The sequence below is a fragment of the Pagrus major genome, chromosome 21, assembly GCF_040436345.1.
Source record: "Pagrus major chromosome 21, Pma_NU_1.0".
In the NCBI taxonomy this organism is placed as follows: Eukaryota; Metazoa; Chordata; class Actinopteri; order Spariformes; family Sparidae; genus Pagrus; species Pagrus major.
Genome location: NC_133235.1, coordinates 12,347,951 through 12,371,159, shown reverse-complemented (window position 1 = coordinate 12,371,159; position 23,209 = coordinate 12,347,951). Strand labels below are relative to the sequence as shown.

The following is a 23,209-nucleotide window of genomic DNA, read 5'->3' as shown; positions in this document are numbered from 1 at the left end:
GTTAAATATGTACAAAAATAAAGGACAAAATGTACAAATAGGGACCCCCTCTTCATTAATTGAGAAAAACAAAGGGAAAACAAATTTTTACTTGTCAGTCTTGCCCCCCCTCCCCTCCTTCAAGCAGATACAGTACAGATTTAAGAACATGTTCATTTTTATCTTCAAGTTTTCTCATTGACTATGCCCAAATCTCATAGCTGTGATGAAGCACATTGAGGTTTTCCGGTACAGATTGAAGAATTTATCAAAGAATGGGCCGTCTATCACTGAATCATCTACCCTGTTACAGTACATGGCACAGATGCAACTAACCATGCCCTTGAAGTGCTGTGGATTAAGCATGAGACACATGTTTTATGCATTTTATTCAGAGGCTATTGGCCGTTTTGTCAAGTATGTCATCATCAGGTTCAACAACTATTTGGTCTGAAGCATTACGGCTGCTTCCAGTGACATGATATTCTGAAGACATTAGTGATATACAGTATACCATTTTTTGTGGCGATTTCCAGTACTAGAAGTGTCTATGATTGACAAGAGAGTGCCCCTCTAAGCTAATGATCCGTTTTGTTCCTATGCAAAGGCCTCAAACTATGATGAAAGTAGCTGCTAGGCACCTCTACTTCTCAGTTGTAACAATACATATTGTACACACACTCACAAACAAACAGTGCAGCATTTACAAAAAAGATGGAAAACAAAAAAAAGGAGTAAACAAAAGTAAAAAGTCATATGAATTGACATATAAACTTATAGTGTAATTGCAGTTGATAAAAAGAAAACTACTATAAAAGTAAGTGAATGTCGTTGGCAGTTGGGGAAGCTCAACCCTCTTTGTCTAGGATGGCCTTCACATCAGCAAACACCTGGAACATAAACAAAGAGTTTTGGAGATGAGGCGACACTGTCACAAACACGTTTATATTGGGGTCCAACAGGCCAAAAACACCAGTAATAAGTAAGATTTTAAATCAAATGAGGGATATTGTCTGAGGCAGGGCTACAACTACAGATTATTTCTTTTAATTGAGTAATCATTACATTCATAAAATCTCAGAAAAAGTAAAAAAATGTAAAAATGTCTACCACAATTTCGTAAAGCTCAAGGTGACATGGATTGAATGATTCATTTGTTTGGCAAACAGTAAAAAAAAACACAAATATACAGAGTTTTCCATGACACAAGACAGAAACAGTGATGGTCGGCATCTGTAACTATTTTCTGTTGATTTACTAAACACTTATTCTCTTCAGCTCTGATCTGAAGTACTGTGATTGACTAATTATGGAAGGTTAAAGCAACATTATGTAGAAATTGAAAGGAGCGAGGGCCAAAACCACAAAATAACAGTGTTGTAAAAACTTGTAGCAAACAACAGTAACGTCACCATGTTTCTGAGGGAATGTTTACGTAACTTTTTACTGCGTCCTTTCATATCGGTCACTTGGTGGAGTTACAAAATCCAAAGACATGTTTTCCTGTTGTTTTCAAAGCACATCTAGTGGACATCAGATGAACTACATCTTAAGGCATTTCCCCTTTGGCTTCAACAGAACAACATCTGGAGAAGTTTTGCCATCCCATGTTTTTTTGTTGTTTACTATGTTGTCTAAAATCCCCCACACACCAGTGTTCAAGCCAATGTTGAAGTGCCTTAAGCTGCAGTTCATTCAATTCCCACACTTCTCACTAGAACAGAACAAAAAAACAATTATTAGACTGTGGGCAGTGGTGGGAAAACCCTCACATGTCCCCTTAAGAGCACATGTGTTGGTGTAGCTGTCGTTAACTGATGACAGGCTTGTCCTGACAGCATGACATTTAGAAGCAGCGTTCTCATCAGTGCCAGTTACTATTGCACAAAAAAGGAGACGGGGTGATGAAACTGATGTAGAAGTGTTGAAAGAGCCCATCTAAAGCCACCATAACTTGCTTTGTGGTGTCAGGCGCTATTTCATCAGCCTCAATGGATGATCCATCTCGGTGCGACTCGGCATAACTCGGCTTGCTCAAACTGGTAGTGGAAGTGCAAACAAATGCAGCATGGTTTGATTCAGTGCGGCCAAAGGTGCAGATGGAAAGACCCTACATGGGTGGTGTTCACAGATGTTACAGTTGATGCAATTTACTCACCTCATCCACACAACGAGAGGCATCTACAGTGCGCACCTTGCCAAGTTTCGCGTACTGATCAACGATTGGTCGTGTAGACTGCAGGTAGGTTTGGATTCTGCATCAAAGGAAAACATGCCTGGTTATTGGGGTCAGATTACACAAGGGACTCAGAGGAGACACAAATTAGGTCAAAATCACACATGCAGGTATCCACCAGTCAGTTAAATGGGTCAGACAGATCTATACTGATCAGAAGTGCTTGTTGTACTTTGTTACGAAAGGACAGAAATCAGTATCTGAAATCAATGAATGGTAAAAAAGCAACATGCATGCAGAAACTACTCTAATTACAGTACATTCTACAATCTTGGTTTCAATACTGTCAAAGTCCAAAGTTTTTAGTTTGTGCTGAAGGACTGAACCTTTTCTCCAAACTCTCTCTGTTGTCATCTGTGCGTCCACTGCTCTTTCCCCTTTCTAGACATCTTTGGATGCAAACCTGTGGGCAAAAAAGACAGAGAACTCATGCTCAGTGTAAAATGTCTTGCAGGATATCTGCTCAGTTCTCTGTGTATCATAAAACAGCACGCTTTGTGGTTTCCATGACGTACCTCATTGCTGCAGTCAAAGAAAAGCACAAATTTGACATCTGCTTGGCCCTCCATGACAGTGTTCCAACCCTGAAGGTTGTCCTCATTGCGAGGGAAACCGTCTATGAGGAAGCGGAACTTTTTCTCGTCTTTCTGCATGGTGTCTTCCATGGCCTTTCAAAACAGAAACAACAACAGCCTCAAATATTTTACTCCGAATGTGAATTCACTGAAATCACTGTTTATTCAAATGACGAATCAGAACCTGATTCCAAACTGAACTAGATAGTAACACATAAATTCTGCTCAGTTTGCTCTGTATAGGCACAATTTCTGGAAAATGTGTGACTTTAGAATCCTAGAGAAGTTTTATCTTGTAAAGGACTAGACCTGCTCCAGTTGGAAATTGTAATGATTTAACTTTTGTTGTGAATTGGTGCTATATTAATAAAACAGACTTGACTTGGAAATGAGTTTTATCTCAGAATATCAACTCCCTCCCCAGCTCTGTAATTTTCTTTTAAACCTTTAAAAGCCCTAATACACCATAATAATAAAACATAATTTTGTCAAAAATAAAAATAAAGTTGCAACTGTTTTTTTTTAAAGGTGTTATTTGTAAAATCTGTCCAGAATTTGAAGGTAGCACCCAAAAACATAGGTTGTATATTTCTGTTTAATAAGGAAAATAGAAGTACAAGTATTTCATTTCTTGACCTTTTTTTATTTTATTTTGTTCAGTTACTACACTAACAACTGGCATATATCTCCCAGCTGAAACACCGTTGGCTATCTGAGCTGTTGCTTCTTCTGGTACAAAGCAATATTATGAGACAGGGCTGGCCGGGGCTAGCTGGTTAGCATGCTAACTTCGGCAGACATCTCTGAAACACAGTACGTAGCCGTCTTTGACATTTCTTTAAACTCTGTTGATAATGTAAGTCCATTTTTGAATGTTTTAAACTAGAATTCTTACCTTACACAATGCTCCTTTATTAATTTTTGATATATTTTTTTCATTGTATACACTCAAAAATAACGATGAATGCCATTCACAAGTTACCAGAGCCTTAAGTGATGTCTTCACTCTATTTATCATGTCTGACCAACAGTCAAAAAACAAATTAAAATCTAATGATATGAATTTGTGATCAGAGTTTAAGTTGAACCTTTTTCCTGTATACGTTAACAAAAGTCAAATTTGCTGAATTACAAACAGCTGATTGAAGCTGTTAACCCCTGACTAACTGATCTGGATTTGTGTCTTGCTAGACAAACAAAAAACTGATTTACAGCTTGTATTTGGTGCATACCGTCCTGAGTAACTTGATGGTGATCTCAACAGGGACAATTTTGCCCTCCTTGATGTGGGTGTCAATGAGCTGTCCGACTTCTGATCCCTCTCTAGCACGCTCTTCCCTCAGCAAGTCCCCTGCTGACAAATGAGTGTAGCTGAAGCCCTGAGAGACAAAAACAAACAGTTTTAGTGTTTACCTCATGTGATGGAAATTATGTAACAAAGAAAAGCACTTGAAGAGAAAGGGACAGTTGGTCTTGTTAAAAAAAAGTTTATATCAACACTAAAGCTGCATTTGAGCAGACAGCCTCTAGAGACAGGCTGAGAGAGATTTTTCCTCACTCACAGGCCAGGGAGAGGTCTTTGCTTGTGTACTGAATGAAAGGAGCCTCTATGCACAGCTGCCATTCAGACCGAACGCGCCACACTTGAAGCGCAACAGCCAACACCCAGTAACATCCGTGAACAGAGGTAGTTATAAAGTCTCTCTTATAGAGGCTCCTTCTCAGTCTAACACACGCACACATCAAAGAATCCACACTGGCCCCCAGTAGAGCTGCAGCTCCATCAACTTTCATGAGTTTGACTTTCAGACATACATCAAAGCAGCATCCTTGGGAGAAGTTCTAGCTTTTCAAACTCTTTGGGTGGCCTGTTAAAAATAACTTTTCGTCAAACTCCTGCTGCTTCTTCGATTGGTGCATGCCTGACGAAGGGAAGAAGTGAATGCAGCATAAATCTTTATCACTGGATTGTTTCGCTCTGCTTGGCATCAACCATGCTCTATAGCCCTTCCTGGCTCATAGACTGGACTTGATTCATGTTCTATTATTAATAACAACACAGCAGATGAGCCTCTGCAGACCGTCACAGACTACTTATCTGGAACTTTAAAATAGACTAGAGAAGATAGGTTTCCTTATTGTATTGTGTTGTAAATGTTCCTCAGTCAATAAACGTCACGTCACCCTCTGTTTCTGTTTATTTAAAGATTATGGAGTGCCCAAGTGCACTCCAGACTTCCACTGACCATTACATAACCTTAACTGCATACATAAGTCAAATGATAGGGTTGCATCATGTACCAAATGTCAATAGGCTGTCTCCTGCTGACTCTCTTCTCTGTGTGAAGCTAATGAGCACTAAAGTTAGCATATTCTCACAGGCGTTTGACCACACATGTAACAGTGGGATACAACACATTGTTTTTAATGCTTTAATTCAGAGTTCTGAAGAAATAAAGATATTAAAATGGTACTTTAGCACAGGCTTCTTAAATCTCATAAACTATACACCCTGTGTGGCTAACTAGCTAGCAGGCTAACACAGGTTCATTTTAGAGGACAACCGGAAGTCAATGTAATTTAGACATTACTAGATTAAAAAAAACCGCTATTAAAAGGCACAGCCATCCAAAAATGAACTTAATGCTATTTTAATCACGACATGCCTCATTCTAACCATCAATGTCAGTACTTTTCATTGTCTTTTCTCTCGCCATCTATCGTACCTCCACGATTTTGGAGCACTGGGTCCCTTTGCCGGCGCCAGGCCCGCCCAGCACAAACACAACCTGCGGCTTCATCATCAGCGACAAGCGGTGAAATAATCTCGGCACCCTCTGAGACACGACACCAAACAAGCGGCCGATCATAAACCAGGACTGGCAGCTACACCCGGGATCCGGCGGGGTGGGGACACAAAATAATAAGCCGAGCTAGCCGGTGAATGCGTGTCAGTATCGGCCGATGAGACAAACGACACCACTTCCGCTGTTGACTCCGCTGACCAATGGCGCTTCACGTCGGAGTGACGCAGCTCGAAGCCCCGCCCGCGTGCACTTGTTATTTTTTTCAATGCAGAGGTCGGGTGACGCCCCTCCCCTGCCTCTCCAGCATCAGCACCTCCAAACCGAACAAGGCGACCCGCGGCTGGGAAAAGGATGCTCTGCGGTCCGCGATGCTCACCAGCTCGAGGAGACGTAGCGACGGCACAGCTAACCGAGAGACGCTCGAGCCGCTTAGTATAGTCACTGCTTTCTGCACGTTTATGCTGCCTCGCTGCCTCCATTCATGATGCACCATTCATGCATCCCCAAGAATGGAAGCACACTGCGAGGAAAACATGAAAATAGCCTGTCATAGCCGCGCTGTCTCGCCTTTATAAGACACATTCTCGCTCGTTTGATGGAGCTTCTTTTCATGTAGGTCAAGGTGATGAAGAGCCCGATTTTAGTCTTTTGAGGGCGCCGCGCGAATGTAGGGCTAATACGGGAGAGCCAAGCAAACAAAAGGCATCCAGCCCCCCTCCTCTGACGCACCTGGCTGCCCTGTCGCCACTTGACATGACAGCGCAGAGCCGGGAGCAGAGCAGCAGGATCAAGGGGCACCGACGTGCAGCCGGACGTGTGGACTCGACAAGGACCAGGGGAGCCTCCGGACACACGGCGGAGAAGCAGCAGCAGCCCAGGGGAGGCCGGATTGCAGTTTCTGGGGACGAGCGCCAAGGGCAGTGCGGCAGTCAGCAGGCAGACCGGGGGGAGGAGGCTGCGGAGATCTGTGATACTTCCCCCCCAGGCCCCACTGCGCTCTCACCTCCACATCATATGATGCTGGATGCTTTTAGGTTTGATCAATGTTGACTGTGATCCTCCCCATTATTTCCTCTCCTTTCCCCCCCCTTCCCAAACAATCAGTGATGATTGGCAAGTAAGAGATTAGATCTGCTCTTCAGGAAAGGGTGGAACCCAGAGGGGACCGATGTGCATACTGGCCAGGTATCATTTGCTCCCTTCTTCTCTGGTTTTGCTCATTTTGCTTGTCGCCGCCTGCACTATGGGCTGTATTCAGAGCATCGCATGCAAGCCCCGCATCAGACGGGAGAACATTGTGGTGTATGAGGTGTCAGCCTCTATTGACCAGTGTCCCACCATCATTGAGGAGAACTCACCGATTGTGCTCCGTTACAAGACGCCTTACTTCAGGGCCTCAGCCGGGGTTGTGATGCCACCAGTGCCCCGGAATGAAACCTGGGTGGTGGGCTGGATCCAGGCTTGCACCCAGATGGAGTTTTACAACACATATGGTGATATTGGCATGTAAGTGCACAGCAGACCCCATCAGATATGAACTTTTTGCCACTGGATGAGCTCAGTGTGTGTGTGTTTAGGTTGTATATTGTGTTTGGATGTGTACACCTCTCTTCTCTCACACACACTCAGGACACCCTCACCTGCCAGTGCCCAAAAAAGTCTCTCACTCTCCTCCTCTGTCCACTGCTGCAGGTCCAGCTGGGAGTTACCAGAGCTGCGAGAGGGTCGGGTCAAGGCCATCAGCGACTCAGATGGCGTCAGCTACCCCTGGTACGGCAACACCACCGAAACAGTCACCCTGACCGGACCCACGTCCAAACCGTCCCGTCTGACGGTCAGTATGAACGACAACTTCTACCCCAGCGTGACCTGGGCTGTGCCCATCAGCAACAGCAACACGCCCATGCTGACCCACATCACCAGGGACCAGAGCTTCATCACATGGCTGGTGGCCATGAACTCTGTCACCAAGGTAGGGCAGTAACAGAGACAGAGGTCTGACAAGTTTGTTCCCACATGCATCAAACTCACATCTTAATAAATCACATTATTATTTTTCTGGGAAATGTTTTGCCCAGTTTAAATGAAGAACGCCGACTGTGAATCTTTAGAAACTGCTCCTGCATTACACACACAGACTGACTGTGATGTAATCACCCCCCCCCCCCCCGCACTTTTCCTTCCTGGTGTTAAGTTACAAAGTACCTCATCATCGCTTTCCCACTGAATAAAGCCCCTGCATCACCCATCAGGAGTCAGCGCAGCATTCATGTATTGTGTTTGTGGAAGAGTTTGATTCTTGTTAGCCAAACCTTCTTGTACATTTGTTAAAGGTCCTGTGGCCATTAAAATGTTTTTACTGTACCGCTGCCTAGTTCTCCTACACGCTTGGAAGAGCGTAGGGATGTTCAGTTGGTTGTAATCTGCAACCTCACAGCATAACGCCACTAAATCTTACACACGACACCTTTAAGATAAAACAATATTTAACTAGAATGACTGGTCAAACAGTCCCCTTTAAAGGTGCAATATGTAAGAATTGGCCACCCGTCAAATTCATCCTCAGAAAAAATAGGGAGCAGCATCTCACCAGAGTAACTGCAAACTGATGCTAACTGTAGCTGCCATTAGCTTTGCAGCTAGCAGTCCCAACTGGTAGCTCAGAGCACTGGGGAAGTGTTGGTGTTTACACCACTAGCACAGGAGCTTTGGACCAGGACGAGCTGAGGCTAGCTGGTTAGCATGCTAACTTAAGTAGATATCTCTGCAGGGCAATATATAGACGTCATCATGACAAAACTATTATTTCTTACACACTGCACCTTTAATTCAATCAAGCCTGATCTAATAACAATCTCCTAAGCTTTGTATCACTCAAAATTTTAAACCACCATAATTTAAGCTCATCAGATCTAGGATCCACATCAAATTGTACTCGCTCATAGATACCAGCCACCTGAATATTAAATGAATGAAAATATAGAAAAATGCCAAATCTCACAACGTTAAAGAAAGTGGGATAAAAATTCTGTCCCCTTATCCAGATCTGAACCAAAAGTTAACAGGGTCTATTCTGGGCCGAGACCCATCCTCCATCCAGATTTCGTGGAAATTCGTTCAGTAGTTTTTGTGTAATCCTGCTCATAAACCAACCAATCAACAAATGAACATGGGTCAAAAAGTGATACACTGTTTATTAGGCTGCACATTAACTACACATCTATCAGCAGTGGAGGTCATAATGCAAAATCAACTTAACAAAACACTTGAATGAACTTGAAATAGACTGAACCAGACACACACATATGGACAGTATCAACCATTTTAACATGATGCTGCCCTCCTCCTTCCAGGAGCGTATCGTGCTGCAGACGGTGCGGTGGCGGATGCGGGTGGACATTGCCGTGGACCCAGACATGCCGCTGGGCTCTCGGGCCTCGTTGGTGGGTCGTCCCTACCAGGAGCAACCGCACATCCTCAACTACCAGGAGCCCATTCCTCCCAACGCGCTGGGGAGGCCGAATGCCAACGACGCCCAAGTGCTAATGTGGAGGCCGCGGAGAGGGGCGCCACTAGTGGTCATACCGCCAAAATAAGAGCGTCAAACTGTCGCACAGACTAAAATGTAATTGTTCCCTATTGCAGAAAAGGAGGGATGAAGGTGATGAAGTCGTGAAGCCAGTCAGAGAAGAGAAAACTGAAGGTTTCGCTGGGCTCAAGATGCCAGTGGCTTATTATCCCTGAAAGATGTAAGTGGAGTCTTCGAACAAGCCAGAGTGGATGTTACATCTTGGATCTGACACTGTACGGTGTCAGAATAGAAGTCTACATCGAACTAGAGCAAAAGGCCCGGCTTGGATCAAGGCTCGTTTGGCCCCCTGACAAGTTTTGGACCGCATTTAACAGTTCTGCCTGCTTTTAAGCGAAGAAGGAACGCTGTTTTTTTTTTTTTTTTAGATGTACCACAGAGGTGATAGACCACAACGAGACCTGCATCCTGCATCCTTATGTAGATCTTATTGCATGAGAGAGTGAGAGAGACACAAAAAAACTGTCCTTGAGAAGTTTAAGAATAGCATTTGTTTTGTATAACTTGATACCTGAAGACATTTTGATTGAAAAGTCAGCCAAAAAACCCATGCGGGCTGCTTAAACCTCGTCAGTGCCAACAAAGGCCTTTTTCAGCACACTCAGTACCAGAGTTAAAGGATGTATTCAGAAGATTTAAAAGAGACAAAGTATTATATGGATCTTTTTAGTTTAAGATTAACTCATGCATCGATCAGATTGTATTAAGAGCACCCACCTTGCATAAAAGTCTGGAAGAAAAACAAACCTGCTGTAGTTTTCTCTTGACTTTTGCTAATACACCAACATATTTTCAACTCGTAGTGCAGCTGATATTGTATCCAGACGGGTGATGAACTATCAGAGAGATGAGCTGGACCTGTTACCGCATTAAATAAATAACATCAGCTATGCTTTTAATGAGTGCGGTCTAAATGACTTGGGACAGTGCCATACAACTAATTTAAAACAAAAGGGTGATAGCAGTCGAGGCCATGTATATTGCAGCTGGAACAGGGCCCAATTGTACTCAGACCTAATGTAGATTTGATGTGGCACTAATCAGGCCGTGCCGCATTACCAAGTTTCATAAATCTAACTGCAATCAGGGAATTCAAATGTACTCTTAATAGCTTCCTCGGTGTGGAATTAAACCAGACTGCATTTTGAAAAGGATTTATTTGATTCAGTGCCATTTTTGTACAAGGTCGTATCACAGTTTCTCTTCATATCATTAAAGGTGCAGTATGTAGTTCTGGGGAAGACATTTTAATCAGAAGAGAAAGATCTTCATCAACTGATTTTTATGCCTAAAGAGACTAAATAAACAAACTCTCTTTGTTTTCATGACTGAATAAACTGCTTAAACAAGGTGACCTTAAAGGACAACACAATTTCATAGTGTTTTACTTTGTTTATATGTGGCGGACCCTGCCACCTTTCTAGCTTCAAACAGTGTTCTGGGGACCTTATTTTCCTCTGAGCACAGCTGGTTTATTCAGTAATGGAAAAATATATATATATATATATTTCATTCAGTTTACTTTGTGTTATTACCTCATTAATATTATAAATATAAAATTCTTGTTCTCCAAAATTACATAGTGCCCCTTTAACGTATATTATTCAGCAGTAGGTTTGTGCCGATAACCACAGATAAACCTTCCTATGTCATGGCTCTGGTCTGTCCAGTGGATCATACTGGGCTCCGTCCAAGTCCCTGCCTGCCACTCCACGCACAAGTCACATGACTCATCCTCCATCTGTGCTTCTCTCCAGGTTCATGCCTCACCTTCCCATCTGCCTGCCTGTTTTCTCCCCTTTCTGTCCACCTCACGACAAACACACACACACACACACACACCATCTCCACCCAAATATACTCATTTGCTCCACAACTATGCAAAGATTTTCTGTCTGAAAAAACTGCCAAAATAGGAACAATGGGTTGTTTTTATTCATCTGCCTCAATGCTGTTTTTATTTGTCAGGGACATTGTTGAATAAAAATGGCTGTCACTACCATGTGAAATACTCAGAGGTTTAAATAGGTTATATTAATTCAGTGTGTCTACACATGTCACTGCACAGCAGCTCATTCAGCCATCTGTTGCTATAGAGACTGGTTTGGTGTTTCTGGGTGCACTGCAACTGGAACGGGAAAAAAAGAAAACAGTTCAAAGTATTCATGGGTGTGCCTAGCTCTGTGTGTATGCAAGTGTGAGAGTGTGTACACACACACACACACACACTTATCCATTCATTTCACTTTGAAGTAAGAAAAAAAAGATCAAGGCAGAGCTGGTTGTTTCAGCATGAAAGATCTTTAATTTATTCATTTGTTCTTCCGTAAAGACCTTCGTTTTGCATTTAAATAACAGTTGAACAAGTGCTTTTGATATAAATACTCAGGCTGTGAGCAGCAAGGTCAGAGCAGTCATATCCCATCTCATCTCATCTCATAGAAAAAAGGACATTCAGCATCTTTGAACAGAGGTAACCCCTCCTCTTTGCAGCAAGTTAGCTCCTCTTTCCACCACTAGATGGAAGCTCTGTCAAGGATTTTCCAACCCTCTCATCACCATCGATACCCTTTTTGTTTTAGAAATACACCCATTTTCCTCACATCCCGTAGCATATAAATACACAATTAAAACATTGAACTATAAAATACCAACTCCCAAATATCCTTGAGGCCATGCTTTCATCATGATCTCAACCAGATCCCTTTAAATTACACACGGTACGTTTCCATGAGATAATTTAGTCATACAGTATGTTAGATTCACTGCAACATTGTTTGTTGATATGCTAAGTTAGATCAACAGTACTCCTGTTAGTATTTTATAAGAAAACCTTAAAAAAATACACTGATATATTCACATCATCAACCACCATATTTTGTGCAAAATAGCATTTTTCCAGAAGATTGATTGGGCATGTCCCGTCTCGGCAGTCTCCAGCTGCAGCTGTTTGGCAGTAACAGCTCTTATCATTATGTTATCAGCTCTTCCATGTAATTCCTGCCAAACTCACTGTCACAGTTCATAGAGCCATGCTCAAGTCTGTGTCGGGTGCCGGTTGTCACTTCTGTCAGGTAGCACGGTTACTAGAGGCACGTAGTTATACTTTGATGGCGCTAATGCTGACAGGTTTGCGCTTGTAGCTGTAAAGAAACGTGGCAGCGATAACCAGCAGTGACCCTAGGAAAAATAGACTGAGAGAAAGGAGGGGAAAGAGAGAAAATGTTAGAAATTAAAAATGTTTTGTGGACTATGAAACTTCACCTGACTTTCCATCTGCTTGAGGGTGAGTAGATAATGACAGAATTTGAATGTTTGGGTGAACTTATCTTAGTATGCTAATGTTTGCAAATTAGCATTAAAAAAGGTACAGTGTGGAGGATTTAGTTGCAGTTTGGAGGTTGTAGATTGCAAAAAATGAAGTACCCTTCACCTCATGCTTCCTTATGGTGGGCCCTAAAAATGTGAACAATTTGAAAGGCCCTCTCTAGAGCCAGTGTTTGTTTTGTCTGTTCTGGGCTACTGTAGAAACATGGTGGTACAACACATGGAGGAGGACACACTCCTTTTGTAAATATAAAAAGGCTCATTCTATGGTGACGTAAACGCATACAAAGTATGTAGTAGGTTGATATTAGAGTCACTGGTTTGACGATGTTGCTAGATGCTGAGTCAAAGGATCACCAAAGTTTTAGCAATTAATCCGGTGAGGAACCTCAACATCTTAACAAAACTTCGTAGCAAACCATCAAATAGTTATTGAGATATTTCATTGAAAACCACAAAAATCAACCTCATGGTATGCTAGAGGAAAAGTCCGGGAATCAGAGCGAGTTAGTAGGATACATCACCTGGAAACCATGAATGTCTGCATTAATTTTCAGAAGCTGAGATGAGTGAGCATGCTGAGTGTGCATGAGTGTGTATGTGTTTACCTAGTGGGGTTAAAGTCCTCCAACAGGAAATATGAAATGACTGCAGACGTGATGATGGACACAGAGGTGGCGAATCCTTTGAGGATGTTGTCTGCATATTTAATGACCACTGCAACGACCAACCCGCCCAGAGCCTGCGGGTACAGAATACTATTGGAGAAGCACTTTACACACAACATGAAGACATGACACACAGATGCACTCAATGACACTTGACAAATGCAAGTGATTACGTGAGAATATAGAGAAACATAAAATGTCCGACCTGTAAAACAACAACTGTGTAGGTGATAGTGTTGTAGCCCTGAAACATTCCAGACTCTCTCACCCTCTGGCCGTCGTATACCATCATCCCTGCCAAGCCAAACATAAAGCCAAAAACACCTACAAGAGACAAGGACAGACAACAAGTTTTGTTGGTACACGCACACACATGCGCACACATGCGCACACATGAGAGACAATTAATTTCGTCAAGTTCGACAGGTTCCTCTCCCATAAACCCGCCTTTAACTCCTCCTCTCTCCCCCAGCAACATACCCAGAAATCCACAACATCAATCACACATCAGCTGATTGCTTTGTATGTTCATTTTCATGGATATAATGCTCATTGAATTTAAAAGTTTCAACAGATGAAGTCAACGAGAGTCTGTTAACCTCCAGCCCTCTGCTCTGTACCTGTCATAAAATAAGACAACCTCATTTAGACAAACTGTTCACTGAGAAACCTAGATTGTCTCTTGATGTCCTGTCCCTTCATTTTATGAACATGGTTCTCTTTAAAAATTATGTTTGTAATATATATGTTATAGGATGTTGCAAACCATTTAATTTCCATGAGGGTCAAATAACAGGTCATATTAAGAGGTGGGGAGCCTTTGGTGAAAGGAAATTAAGGGAAAACCTGCTCTTAGTAGTGAGCAATTTAATATGAACCACGTGAAAGTCGAAAGTCTCGTCTCATCCTTGCTTTTATATCCTCAGCCTTGAAGCTTCTCTTGTGTCCAAGTCTGTATCGGGTTCACCAATCAGAACATCACGAGCCACATTCATATCTTGATTCCGTCTCACATCACAATTCGTAGAATTTAGGTACGACCCATAAAAAGAGTTTCCATGTCTTAATCGCAGAGTTTCAGTTTAGTCTATGATTCCACTGAATCCGACAGCAGAGTTCAGTCAGACACAGATAACCATGGTTTCTTGTGGTTTTGTCTCTAGGAGCCTTTAACAGTGGCCGAAAAGCTGCAAATGTAGTTCTTGGCCTGTATCTCGTACGATTCCACTGAATAGTTTCCAGTGTTCTCACATAACAACACGTTTCTACATGTTGTTTTCACTCAGACTATTTCTACACAAGAGTACAGAGGGCTGATGGAGAACTTCATCATTTTATCCTGTTAGACATCTGGGTGAATTTTTGTCATAATAAGCTTATTAATTCTTGGGTTATAGCTAAGAATGTATATTGTGAGACCCCGGGACCTTGACCTTTGACCTTTGAACACCATAATTATGTTGTTCCAGGACTATCATCGCAACTGACCAATCATGCTGATGTGATGTCAAGGCTTTGCGACTCGAGTTGGGGTTGATCATGATTAATGTTTCCCAGGAACATCATTTCTATTTACAAGAAAGCGACAAAGGCCATTTATCCAGCAACTTGATTGAGCATTTTGAACTGCAGGGATCTGAAGGAGCACATCCACCTCTTCTGTTGCAGCGATGCGCAGTCGTGCTGCATGACTCACAACGGCAGAAATGGCATGGATTGACGCTGCAATCAAGTGGCATGACAAAAGAGGAACATACAACTGAGGCTTGCGCCTCGAGATAAGAAGAGATTTGTTGCAAAAGTGACGCAATTATGGTTTTTAAGGCTGTTTGACATCATCAGGGTCATTTCATTTCATCCAGCAAGCACACAGAGGCTGTAGTTACTCACCCAGCTGTATGTTACGGAGCCATATGCTCTGTTTAGTCTCCTTGAGGATTTTCTCAAAGTAAACTCCCGCGAAGCCGCTGGACACACAGGCCATCAGCACAGCCATCAGTCCCACAAACTGGGAGCCTGCAGACAAGACCTTCTGCTCAGAGACTTCTCCAGATTCTGTGGGCCACTTTGGAGGTCAGAGTAAATGCAAATGGACAAGCAGAGGACTTAAAATCTGTCAGATGTTATGTAACTAAAACATCTGATGAGTGAATCAAGCCATATTTATCTCACAGAAACAAACCACGTTCAGAAATCAGCTAAACCTGTGTATTTGTAAATCGCTCGGGGACTTTGCAGTGTGGTACCTGTACTAGAGTGACTCCAGCCATGAGGAGGAGCAGCGAGAGCCACTGGAAGGAGCCCAACCTCTTCCCCAGCATGGAGACAGTAAACAGGGCTGTGGTGAGAATCTTCAGCTGGTACGTAACCTGTGACAGAAAGGAAGGCAGTTAGGTATACAAATATGACAGAAGAACATGAGGTACATTAAACACGTGGCAATGTCAGCTCGGGTCTCTGGCCTTGTTGATCACGCCACTAGATAAGGAAAGTATTGTTTTGGTCCTGATGGGCCCCAGCCTCCAACCACAGGGGAGTTTTGCATAGAGGTTTTGCGTCCAGGTTGAGAGGGATCAGTTGTAATCCTTCCTGCTTGCCTCAGGGTTCTGGACAAGTCCATGTCCTTGAAAGATGGCAGATTGCAGCCAATCACCATCTTTTTTCACCATCTTTCATGTCTTTATTGGACAGGATAGCTTTACATTGACAGGATAAGAAAGAGAGGGGGAACAAACGGCCACAGGTCAGATGCGAACCCTGGGCCGCTGCGGCGAGCACACAGCCTCTGTACATGGGGTGCACGCTCCACCAATCGAGCCACTGGGGGGCCCCAATCTCCTTTGTGGAGGAAATGAGGCGCTGTTGTCAGTCCTTGTCCTTGGCAGTGGCAGCATTACCACAAGGTGATGGAAAAGGTGAGGATGGATTCAATAATGATGGTGTAGAAGTGCACCATCACTGTCTTTGGCAGGTTGAACTTCTTCAGCTGCCAACGGAAGTACATCCTCAATTGGGCTTTCTTGGCGAAGGACGTAATGTTCTCACTTGTGGTCCTGGCTGATGATGATCTAGTACAGTCCTCCATAGCTTCACTGCTTTAAGGTCCCAAAAACAATGCATGAAGAGCCGGAAGCCTGCAAGCCGCAAGGCAAAGTCTGTAGTATTGATACACATGAAGCACAAAACGGAAGATGAGGAAAAGTCTGTTTTTCCTTATGAGAAGCTGACGATCATCAAGTTTGCTGTACAATCAGCGCGTGTTGGACAGAAATATTCTTGGTAGTCCACATCAGCAAAGATGTACAAGCACACCGGCATGTTTCCCTGTCTTCTGGCATTTCATTTAATGAGCACATGACGGCAACTTTTACCAGAATGCAAAATAGTTCCACGGATGACATGAGTGGGTAATAAATCTGCTGGAGTTATTCTCTTGATGTTCATGAGCTCTTCTTCTGGTGCAAGAGCTCCAGGTACCACAGCAGAAAACTGAATTTACACCAACACATTGCGACTGTCATTACTGTCTATTGAGAAAATCTTTTCTAATGTCAGCGCAATTACTGGTTTGGAAAGGATAAAAAAATTTAAAAATTCCCCCCTCATACCTACTGAGTTCTGTTAATTCATGGCTACACAGTACAGGAATCTGTTTAATTATAGAAATACACACACACAAACAGTGAACTTAAAGCAGCACATTCATGTGTCACCTGATAGGTGGCTGCATCCAGGTTGGACAAGGCAACATAGAGCAGATTGTTCTGCAGTGTGTAGATCCCTGCAGGAATGGCCAACTTCATGGTCTCTGCGGGCTTGTTCACAATCTCCTCCTTCAGCAGCTGGTTCATGGTCGGCACACTGAAATCTGGCGGTGACAGAGAGTGTGTTGTCAGTAATTTGACCAAGGGACCACCCATGGAGAGGAGAGACAGAGAGCCGTCCTCGTGTTAAAAACACTGGGGGGCATTTATATGATATCTTGTACACAGTAGTGCCAGGTCGATAACTTCCCCTCCCCCGGCCCTTGCCACTTACTGCTTTCCCTGAAGACGAGGACGATGCAGGCCAGGATCTTGAGCACCTCCGCTGACACCACGGCGGAGGAGGCCAGGTAGCGGGGACCGTCTTCCCGCAGTGTGCGGGAGTAGCGCATGGTGAGCACCAGCGAGGTGGTCTGCAACACCAGCACCCCCAGAGACATATACTTCAGCCTCAAGGAGTGTGATGAGGAAAAGACCATTGTGGAGGGCTCCGTGTCTGTGTCTGAAGGAGCCTTTGGGATGGACAGGAAGAAAATGAGACAGAATCAGTGAGAAAGTTCAACCATGGCTCTGTCAGAGAAAGGAGACACACCCCCATTAGCTAGCCCCTACCAATCTCAGGAGCAGATTCAAGTGCCCTTGAGCAAGAAAACAACTTCTGCTTAAGTAAAACAGTTTGATGTCACAAAATTAAGAAAACCGCTATGACGGGATTATAAAAGTCAGAGTCGTAGTGGGATACAGAGAGCGAGAGTAAACTTCTCATACATTAGAGAGCACAAAGAGATGAGAGGGGAAAGAGTGAGTGCAGAACGATCAGGAATGCTGGTTAGCAGTTAAAGGGTAGTTAAACAGAAAGTCCAGCCTGAGGCAGTGTGGGGCATTCCTGTGACCTGCCTGCAGTCCTGGAGCACATAAAACAAAGATCAGAACAGCAGTGAGAATAATGGGGACAGAGGGAGAACTGAGTTCAAAACTGTCACCTTGTCTGTACTTAGTGTGGAAGTCAGTCCTCTACCCAGAGAAACAAAGTAGCTACTGATTCAGGAAGAAGAGATTGGCTAATCACTGGTGAAGATGAAACTGCATGTGACCAGCAGTTTGTCAGCAAAACCACAACCTTCAGTTTCCTTTTATATGAAAACGTGTTTTATTATTACTTGATTATAACTGTTAAATGACACTTTTTTTCTCTGGTGAATGATTTATTTGTAGTTAGTTAGTTCCACACATTTTAATGTTTTAATGTTGTGTGTCCATCTAAGAAGGTGGATTTGTCCTCCGAGGCACTGAAGCTGAACTACAGCACATCGGCCAGCACATATTTCACACACCACCTCCCAGAACTCTCCTGTTATCTTATTTCTCTAGGGAATCTCCAGTAACTTGCTTTTATGATGTCACCCGAGTTGCCAGACTTTCTGGAAAACAACAATCAACCTGTCTGTCACTGCAACCCCTCATGCTTACAACCCACAATTCAAGGGGTGTGTGAGTAGCTGCTCTCTGCGCAGGTAGACGGCTAACTTGACAACAGGTGTGTGGGCGTATCTCTCACAGTTTGAATACTAATTTTTGGCAGGCATGCTTAAAGTATCTCATAACTAGTATGTAAACAAAGCTACTGTCAAACACTGCCTGCAGTAGAAGTAGTCCCTGCATATTCATAGCTTCTATTTAACGTGGGTGTTTGCTTTTTAATGATATTTGATTAGGACTCTGTGGAAGTCAAATACTTTACTTGAGTTAAGGAACCAATACCAAAATGTGAAAATAGTCAATGACATGTAAAGCTCCTGCATTTAAAATCTTACCCATAACAATGCATAGACTGACAATATTATCTCTTCTGAAATTTAGTGGAGAAAAAGTATAAAGTAACAGAAAATGGAACCACTCAAGTAAAGTACAAGTACTTTACACCACTGATAACAATGAACTTTACAGTGGTAGAAAGCACATTAACTAAAATACTGTATTCAATACAATTTTTAGACACTTCGATTGACGTTTTCCAATGTATGCTCCTTTAAACTTTTACTTCACTACATTTACTTGACAGCTTTACTTGTAGATACTTTTAAAATGAAGATTTAATGTTAAAAAACACACACGCATAAGCTCATAAAGTACAATAAATCATCAAGATTAAACCGATGGTTCTCATCTCAGCCTTTATTGGTTTGTAACCTCTTATAAAAATGGTTGGAATTCCTTGTCATGTTTCAAATGTCGACCAACCAGCCAACCCACCAACCCACACACCAACCAACACACCAACCAACACACCAACCCACCAACCAACACACCAACCCACCAACCAACACACCAACCCACCAACCAACACACCAACCCACCAACCAACACATCAACCCACCAACCAACACACCAACCAACACATCAACCCACCAACCAACACACCAACCAACACATCAACCCACCAACCAACACACCAACCAACACACCAACCAACACACCAACCCACACACCAACCAACACACCAACCCACCAACCCACATACCAACCAACACAACAACCCACCAACCCACACACCAACCAACACACCAACCAACACACCAACCCACCAACCAACACATCAACCCACCAACCAACACACCAACCAACACATCAACCCACCAACCAACACACCAACCCACCAACCAACACATCAACCCACCAACCAACACATCAACCCACCAACCCACACATCAACCCACCAACCAACACATCAACCCACCAACCAACACACCAACCAACGCACCAAACAAACAAACAACTCTCCAAACTTCTCTAAACGGTTTCATTTGAATAACTGTTTGATGCCCAAAAAGTAAAGTATTCTAATATTTTACAAAATAAGGTCAATTTTTTCAAAAAATAAAAAACATTGTTGTACTTTTACTTAAGTAAAGAATCTGAATACTTCTTCTATCAGTGGCACACAAAAACATGCTGGATCACAATATGTCAAGGTTTGATTACATCAGTAGCCAATAAGTTTGATGTCATTAATACTGAAACAGTTTGTGTCTCATCTTTTAGCCCTCGACAACCAAGAGAAAAAGAGCACACTGTCGTGGTTTAGTGTTACTTACAACCCATCACACATGGATGTTCAGGTTGTGAGATGTGTGAGATAATTATTACCATTCTTGCAACTCCGGTGTCCTGAGGGCTTCCTGACAGACAGTCTTCACTCATTTCTTTTCCGTTTCCTGAGTGAAGCATCTTATCTCTGAACAGTCAGTGCCGCCACTTCCACTTTACTTCGTCACCTAATCCAAATGCATCAAAATTGCAAAAATCCAGGTGAGCAGAAAGCAGAATATTCAAAAGAGCAAAGCATACTAAACTTCCGTCCTTCTGTCACTACAGAGTCTGCTACAGCTCCTTACTGACGGAGGGAGGAACTGGATTGTTTGTATTGCATGGTTATTAACCAGCTCTTTCAAACACTTACCTCCAGTATGTCACTACCACCTTATCGTATACCAAGATCTGACTGATAAAAAAAATACTGATTTTTCCCAGTTTGCATTGCATTACTACATTACTGTTTAATTTCAAGCACACTGGGGGAAAAAGACGTAGAAGGGAAAAGGTTTATCTATCATCACTTTTACTGCCAAGTTAAGGAACAAAGTCCACAGAGCTATGACATAACACGGTCATATCATTTCTACTGTGGAGAGTATCCAGCTCTACTGGAAAGAGGATGTACAACAAGCCACGGAGGCCAAAGAGGTGTAAACAGAACAAGAGGTGTGGTGTGTTCAACACACTGACCTCCTTATGTGGCAGCTCTGCTTAGCAGAGGGGCATGGCTGCACAATCGCTCTCTGTTTGTGTGTGTGTGTCCTTCTGCACACCTCACAAACTCACCTCCCCTCTCTTTAGGCACATTCTAAGAACACTATGGACTTTCATTTTCAGCTGCCAGCAAACCAAGGATCGTTTGCTAAAATTTACCTGAGACAACAAGTTCTGATGGTGATCCCAAAGTTTTCAAAAAGATACCAGATATGTCAGGCTTAATTTGTGAGGTTGAAGTCTTTGACCATTTCCAATTTCTGTTGCTTTATACTTCTACCTCACCACATTTCAGGGGGAAAGACTTTTTACTTCATTTATTGGACAGCTGTAGTCACCACCATCTCTAAAAAAGGTTATCAGTTAATATATAATCCACCATAAATACTCCCCGATAAGGAAGGCAAACATTCCTACCTACGCCAACTTCAAGAAAATGACCCATGATCCTTAAATACAATTATTTTTTGTTTTCGATGTTGACATTGGCAAGGCGAGGCAAAAAACTTCATACCCAAAGTGCTTGTACATCACACAGGGAAAAGGCCAATAAACTAATGATGCACACAATAGAAGCAAACAGGCACAAGCCCACAGAGTAAAATCAATAAAACAAAAAGTCTTTAGACTGGATTTGAAATTAAGTCAACATTGTCTCTAGCTTCACCATGTTTAGTTACAATCTGGGAACAGTCAGAAATCCAGAACCAGACGACTGGAACAATGCTATCACGATATAACACACTGCACAAACTAAAAAAAAAAAAATCTCTTTGAATGCAACAGAGACCTACACACACAAACTGCTGGCAAACTTTCACAGAAGACACTAAAAACTGACCAGCCCAACAACCCTAAACCTGTCACAGATGATGAGTGTGGCACTTTAACACAGATGTTACACAGAGCTTTCTTCCAGATATGTCAATCTCACCTGGCTGAGTTTAAAGCCTCTTTCTCCAACAGGTTCACTGTCTGATCTTCTTGTTTGAAATCCCTGTGCTTTGATCACAAAGAAGTTCTGAGAGCCTCCAGACTATTCATTTATTATGAGCTGCTGAGCACCATCTCAGGCGAAGACGTCCTGCTGTCATGCACTCAATCACAACATTCCCTCTAAAAAACCTGAGAGTTGCTCTAAAGGCATTCACTTAAAGTCTGAAAAATAAAACAAACTCCTGATATAGGCGTGTCTATGCTCACAAATAAAGAGGATGGCATTGATTACATTTCAGCTCGATCAAAACTGGTTTCTTTGTACTTCCGCATCTTCCCAAACAGGATTCCATGGAAGACAAAAAATCCAGATCAAGGTACAGGTTATTTATTGTTTTTGCAGATGTAGCATCAGATAACACAGAAAGCAGAGCCTGTGGCCCTCTGGGATGTAAGCATAGCGTATAGTAATAAGCACAGCCCTCATTCTTTGAATTCAGCACACAGGACAAGATAATGCTACATTAGAGAGACAAACAGGTCAAACTGCATATATGTGTCAGGTAAAACTTGCCTCTGGTGATATTTTGTAAACACAATCAGAATGAATGAATCACAACCTGAGTGTAAAATACAATATTCAGCTGTGACAGGCTGCAGCTGGTGACGTGGATCTGAGTAGTAAGAGCAAAACTGAGTGGACTTCCATCACCAGGAAACCTTGAGTCGTTTGTTTTAATGGGAGTTGACTTGAACAAATATTAAACTTAACAGCATCATCAGGAAGTGGATCCGCCTGGAGAGAGAGAGAGAGTAAATGATTTTAACTCTCTCCAAGCCCGCATCAATTTGCTCCTCTGATGGTGATCAGCTGCTTCCTGCTGATAATAAAGCATCATTTGATCAAACTGTCCCTGAAGTGGTCATGGCACACTGAAAGTAAGTGGTAGCAAGAGGTACAGACTCATATTTATTAATTATTGAGTATTTAGCCTCTCATCTGCTCGTAATAACGCACTAATGGTCTGAAAGAAGCACTTCTCAAACTCTCCATCACACAGTAACTTACCTGTCGGGACTGGATCTCAGCTGAGGACGTGGATGAAAGTGTCCGGACACTCAAGTCGCTGGATAATCTTCTTCCTTTCTGCTCTTCTATACGCATGGAAGTTACAGCCAAACTATGAGCAACTCCCAGTAAAGTCTCACAGCCATAAGATGAAGATATACTGTGAGTGTACCTACAGCAGGGGGACGGAGTCTCACATGCACCGACCCGTGCTTTAAACGTATGGTGACACCTGCTGGAGAGAAGAAAAATGTTTACCACTATTTTTAATTTCTCATCAAAATACACAAAAAGAAAAGAAAGATAAAGGACAGCACTCTCATCACACTGTTTAATCTTGCCACCAGACGTTTCGTGCAACACGCCCCTCCTCACCGTGTGTCCTGGCAAAATCACAGTGAAACTACACAGGTGTGCCAATTATAGGTTATCAAAAACTGCACAACAGA

General features: G+C 42.8%; 3 protein-coding genes across 5 annotated transcripts; 1 reads left to right on the top strand and 2 right to left on the bottom strand.

Moving 5' to 3' along the window:
- Positions 1-351: 351 nt before the first annotated feature.
- On the bottom strand, positions 352-5,770 carry cmpk (cytidylate kinase). Its single transcript, XM_073492148.1, has 6 exons — positions 5,517-5,770; positions 4,023-4,169; positions 2,731-2,883; positions 2,542-2,618; positions 2,138-2,234; positions 352-869 (listed from the first exon to the last, which is right to left on the bottom strand). The coding sequence occupies exons 1-6, from the start codon at positions 5,658-5,660 to the stop codon at positions 828-830; spliced, it is 660 nt and encodes a 219-aa protein (XP_073348249.1). The 5' UTR covers positions 5,661-5,770; the 3' UTR covers positions 352-827.
- A 995-nt stretch (positions 5,771-6,765) lies between these two features.
- Positions 6,766-9,193, top strand: fam78ba (family with sequence similarity 78 member Ba). Its single transcript, XM_073491968.1, has 3 exons — positions 6,766-7,103; positions 7,290-7,569; positions 8,951-9,193. The coding sequence occupies exons 1-3, from the start codon at positions 6,766-6,768 to the stop codon at positions 9,191-9,193; spliced, it is 861 nt and encodes a 286-aa protein (XP_073348069.1).
- Positions 9,194-11,468: 2,275 nt separating this feature from the next.
- On the bottom strand, positions 11,469-23,104 carry slc35a3b (solute carrier family 35 member A3b). 3 transcript variants are annotated; one of them, XM_073490462.1, is made up of 10 exons: positions 22,937-22,993; positions 22,761-22,846; positions 20,093-20,220; positions 17,220-17,457; positions 16,895-17,049; positions 15,428-15,550; positions 15,072-15,246; positions 13,387-13,505; positions 13,122-13,255; positions 11,469-12,380 (listed from the first exon to the last, which is right to left on the bottom strand). In XM_073490462.1, the coding sequence occupies exons 3-10, from the start codon at positions 20,171-20,173 to the stop codon at positions 12,287-12,289; spliced, it is 1,119 nt and encodes a 372-aa protein (XP_073346563.1). In that variant the 5' UTR covers positions 20,174-20,220; positions 22,761-22,846; positions 22,937-22,993; the 3' UTR covers positions 11,469-12,286. The 3 variants fall into 3 exon arrangements, with proteins under 3 accessions (XP_073346563.1, XP_073346562.1, XP_073346564.1); XM_073490461.1 differs by lacking the exon at positions 20,093-20,220 and adding an exon at positions 23,087-23,104 and having other exon boundaries at positions 22,761-22,992; XM_073490463.1 differs by lacking the exons at positions 22,761-22,846; positions 22,937-22,993 and adding an exon at positions 20,406-20,491.
- Positions 23,105-23,209: the final 105 nt, after the last annotated feature.

Excerpts from the sequence above, each read along its gene's own strand:
- fam78ba (XM_073491968.1), top strand. The coding sequence starts at position 6,766 with ATGTGCATACTGGCCAGGTATCATTTGCTCCCTTCTTCTCTGGTTTTG. Across the intron at positions 7,104-7,289 it reads ACATATGGTGATATTGGCAT|GTCCAGCTGGGAGTTACCAG; the intron begins GTAAGTGCACAG and ends CCACTGCTGCAG. Across the intron at positions 7,570-8,950 it reads CCATGAACTCTGTCACCAAG|GAGCGTATCGTGCTGCAGAC; the intron begins GTAGGGCAGTAA and ends TCCTCCTTCCAG.
- cmpk (XM_073492148.1), bottom strand. The coding sequence starts at position 5,660 with ATGATCGGCCGCTTGTTTGGTGTCGTGTCTCAGAGGGTGCCGAGATTA. Across the intron at positions 2,884-4,022 it reads CCATCAAGTTACTCAGGACG|GCCATGGAAGACACCATGCA; the intron begins GTATGCACCAAA and ends CTGTTTTGAAAG. Across the intron at positions 2,619-2,730 it reads TCTTTGACTGCAGCAATGAG|GTTTGCATCCAAAGATGTCT; the intron begins GTACGTCATGGA and ends TTTTGCCCACAG.
- slc35a3b (XM_073490461.1), bottom strand. The coding sequence starts at position 22,856 with ATGCGTATAGAAGAGCAGAAAGGAAGAAGATTATCCAGCGACTTGAGT. Across the intron at positions 15,247-15,427 it reads CTGGAGTCACTCTAGTACAG|TGGCCCACAGAATCTGGAGA; the intron begins GTACCACACTGC and ends TGACCTCCAAAG. Across the intron at positions 13,256-13,386 it reads ACACAGTTGTTGTTTTACAG|GCTCTGGGCGGGTTGGTCGT; the intron begins GTCGGACATTTT and ends CTGTACCCGCAG.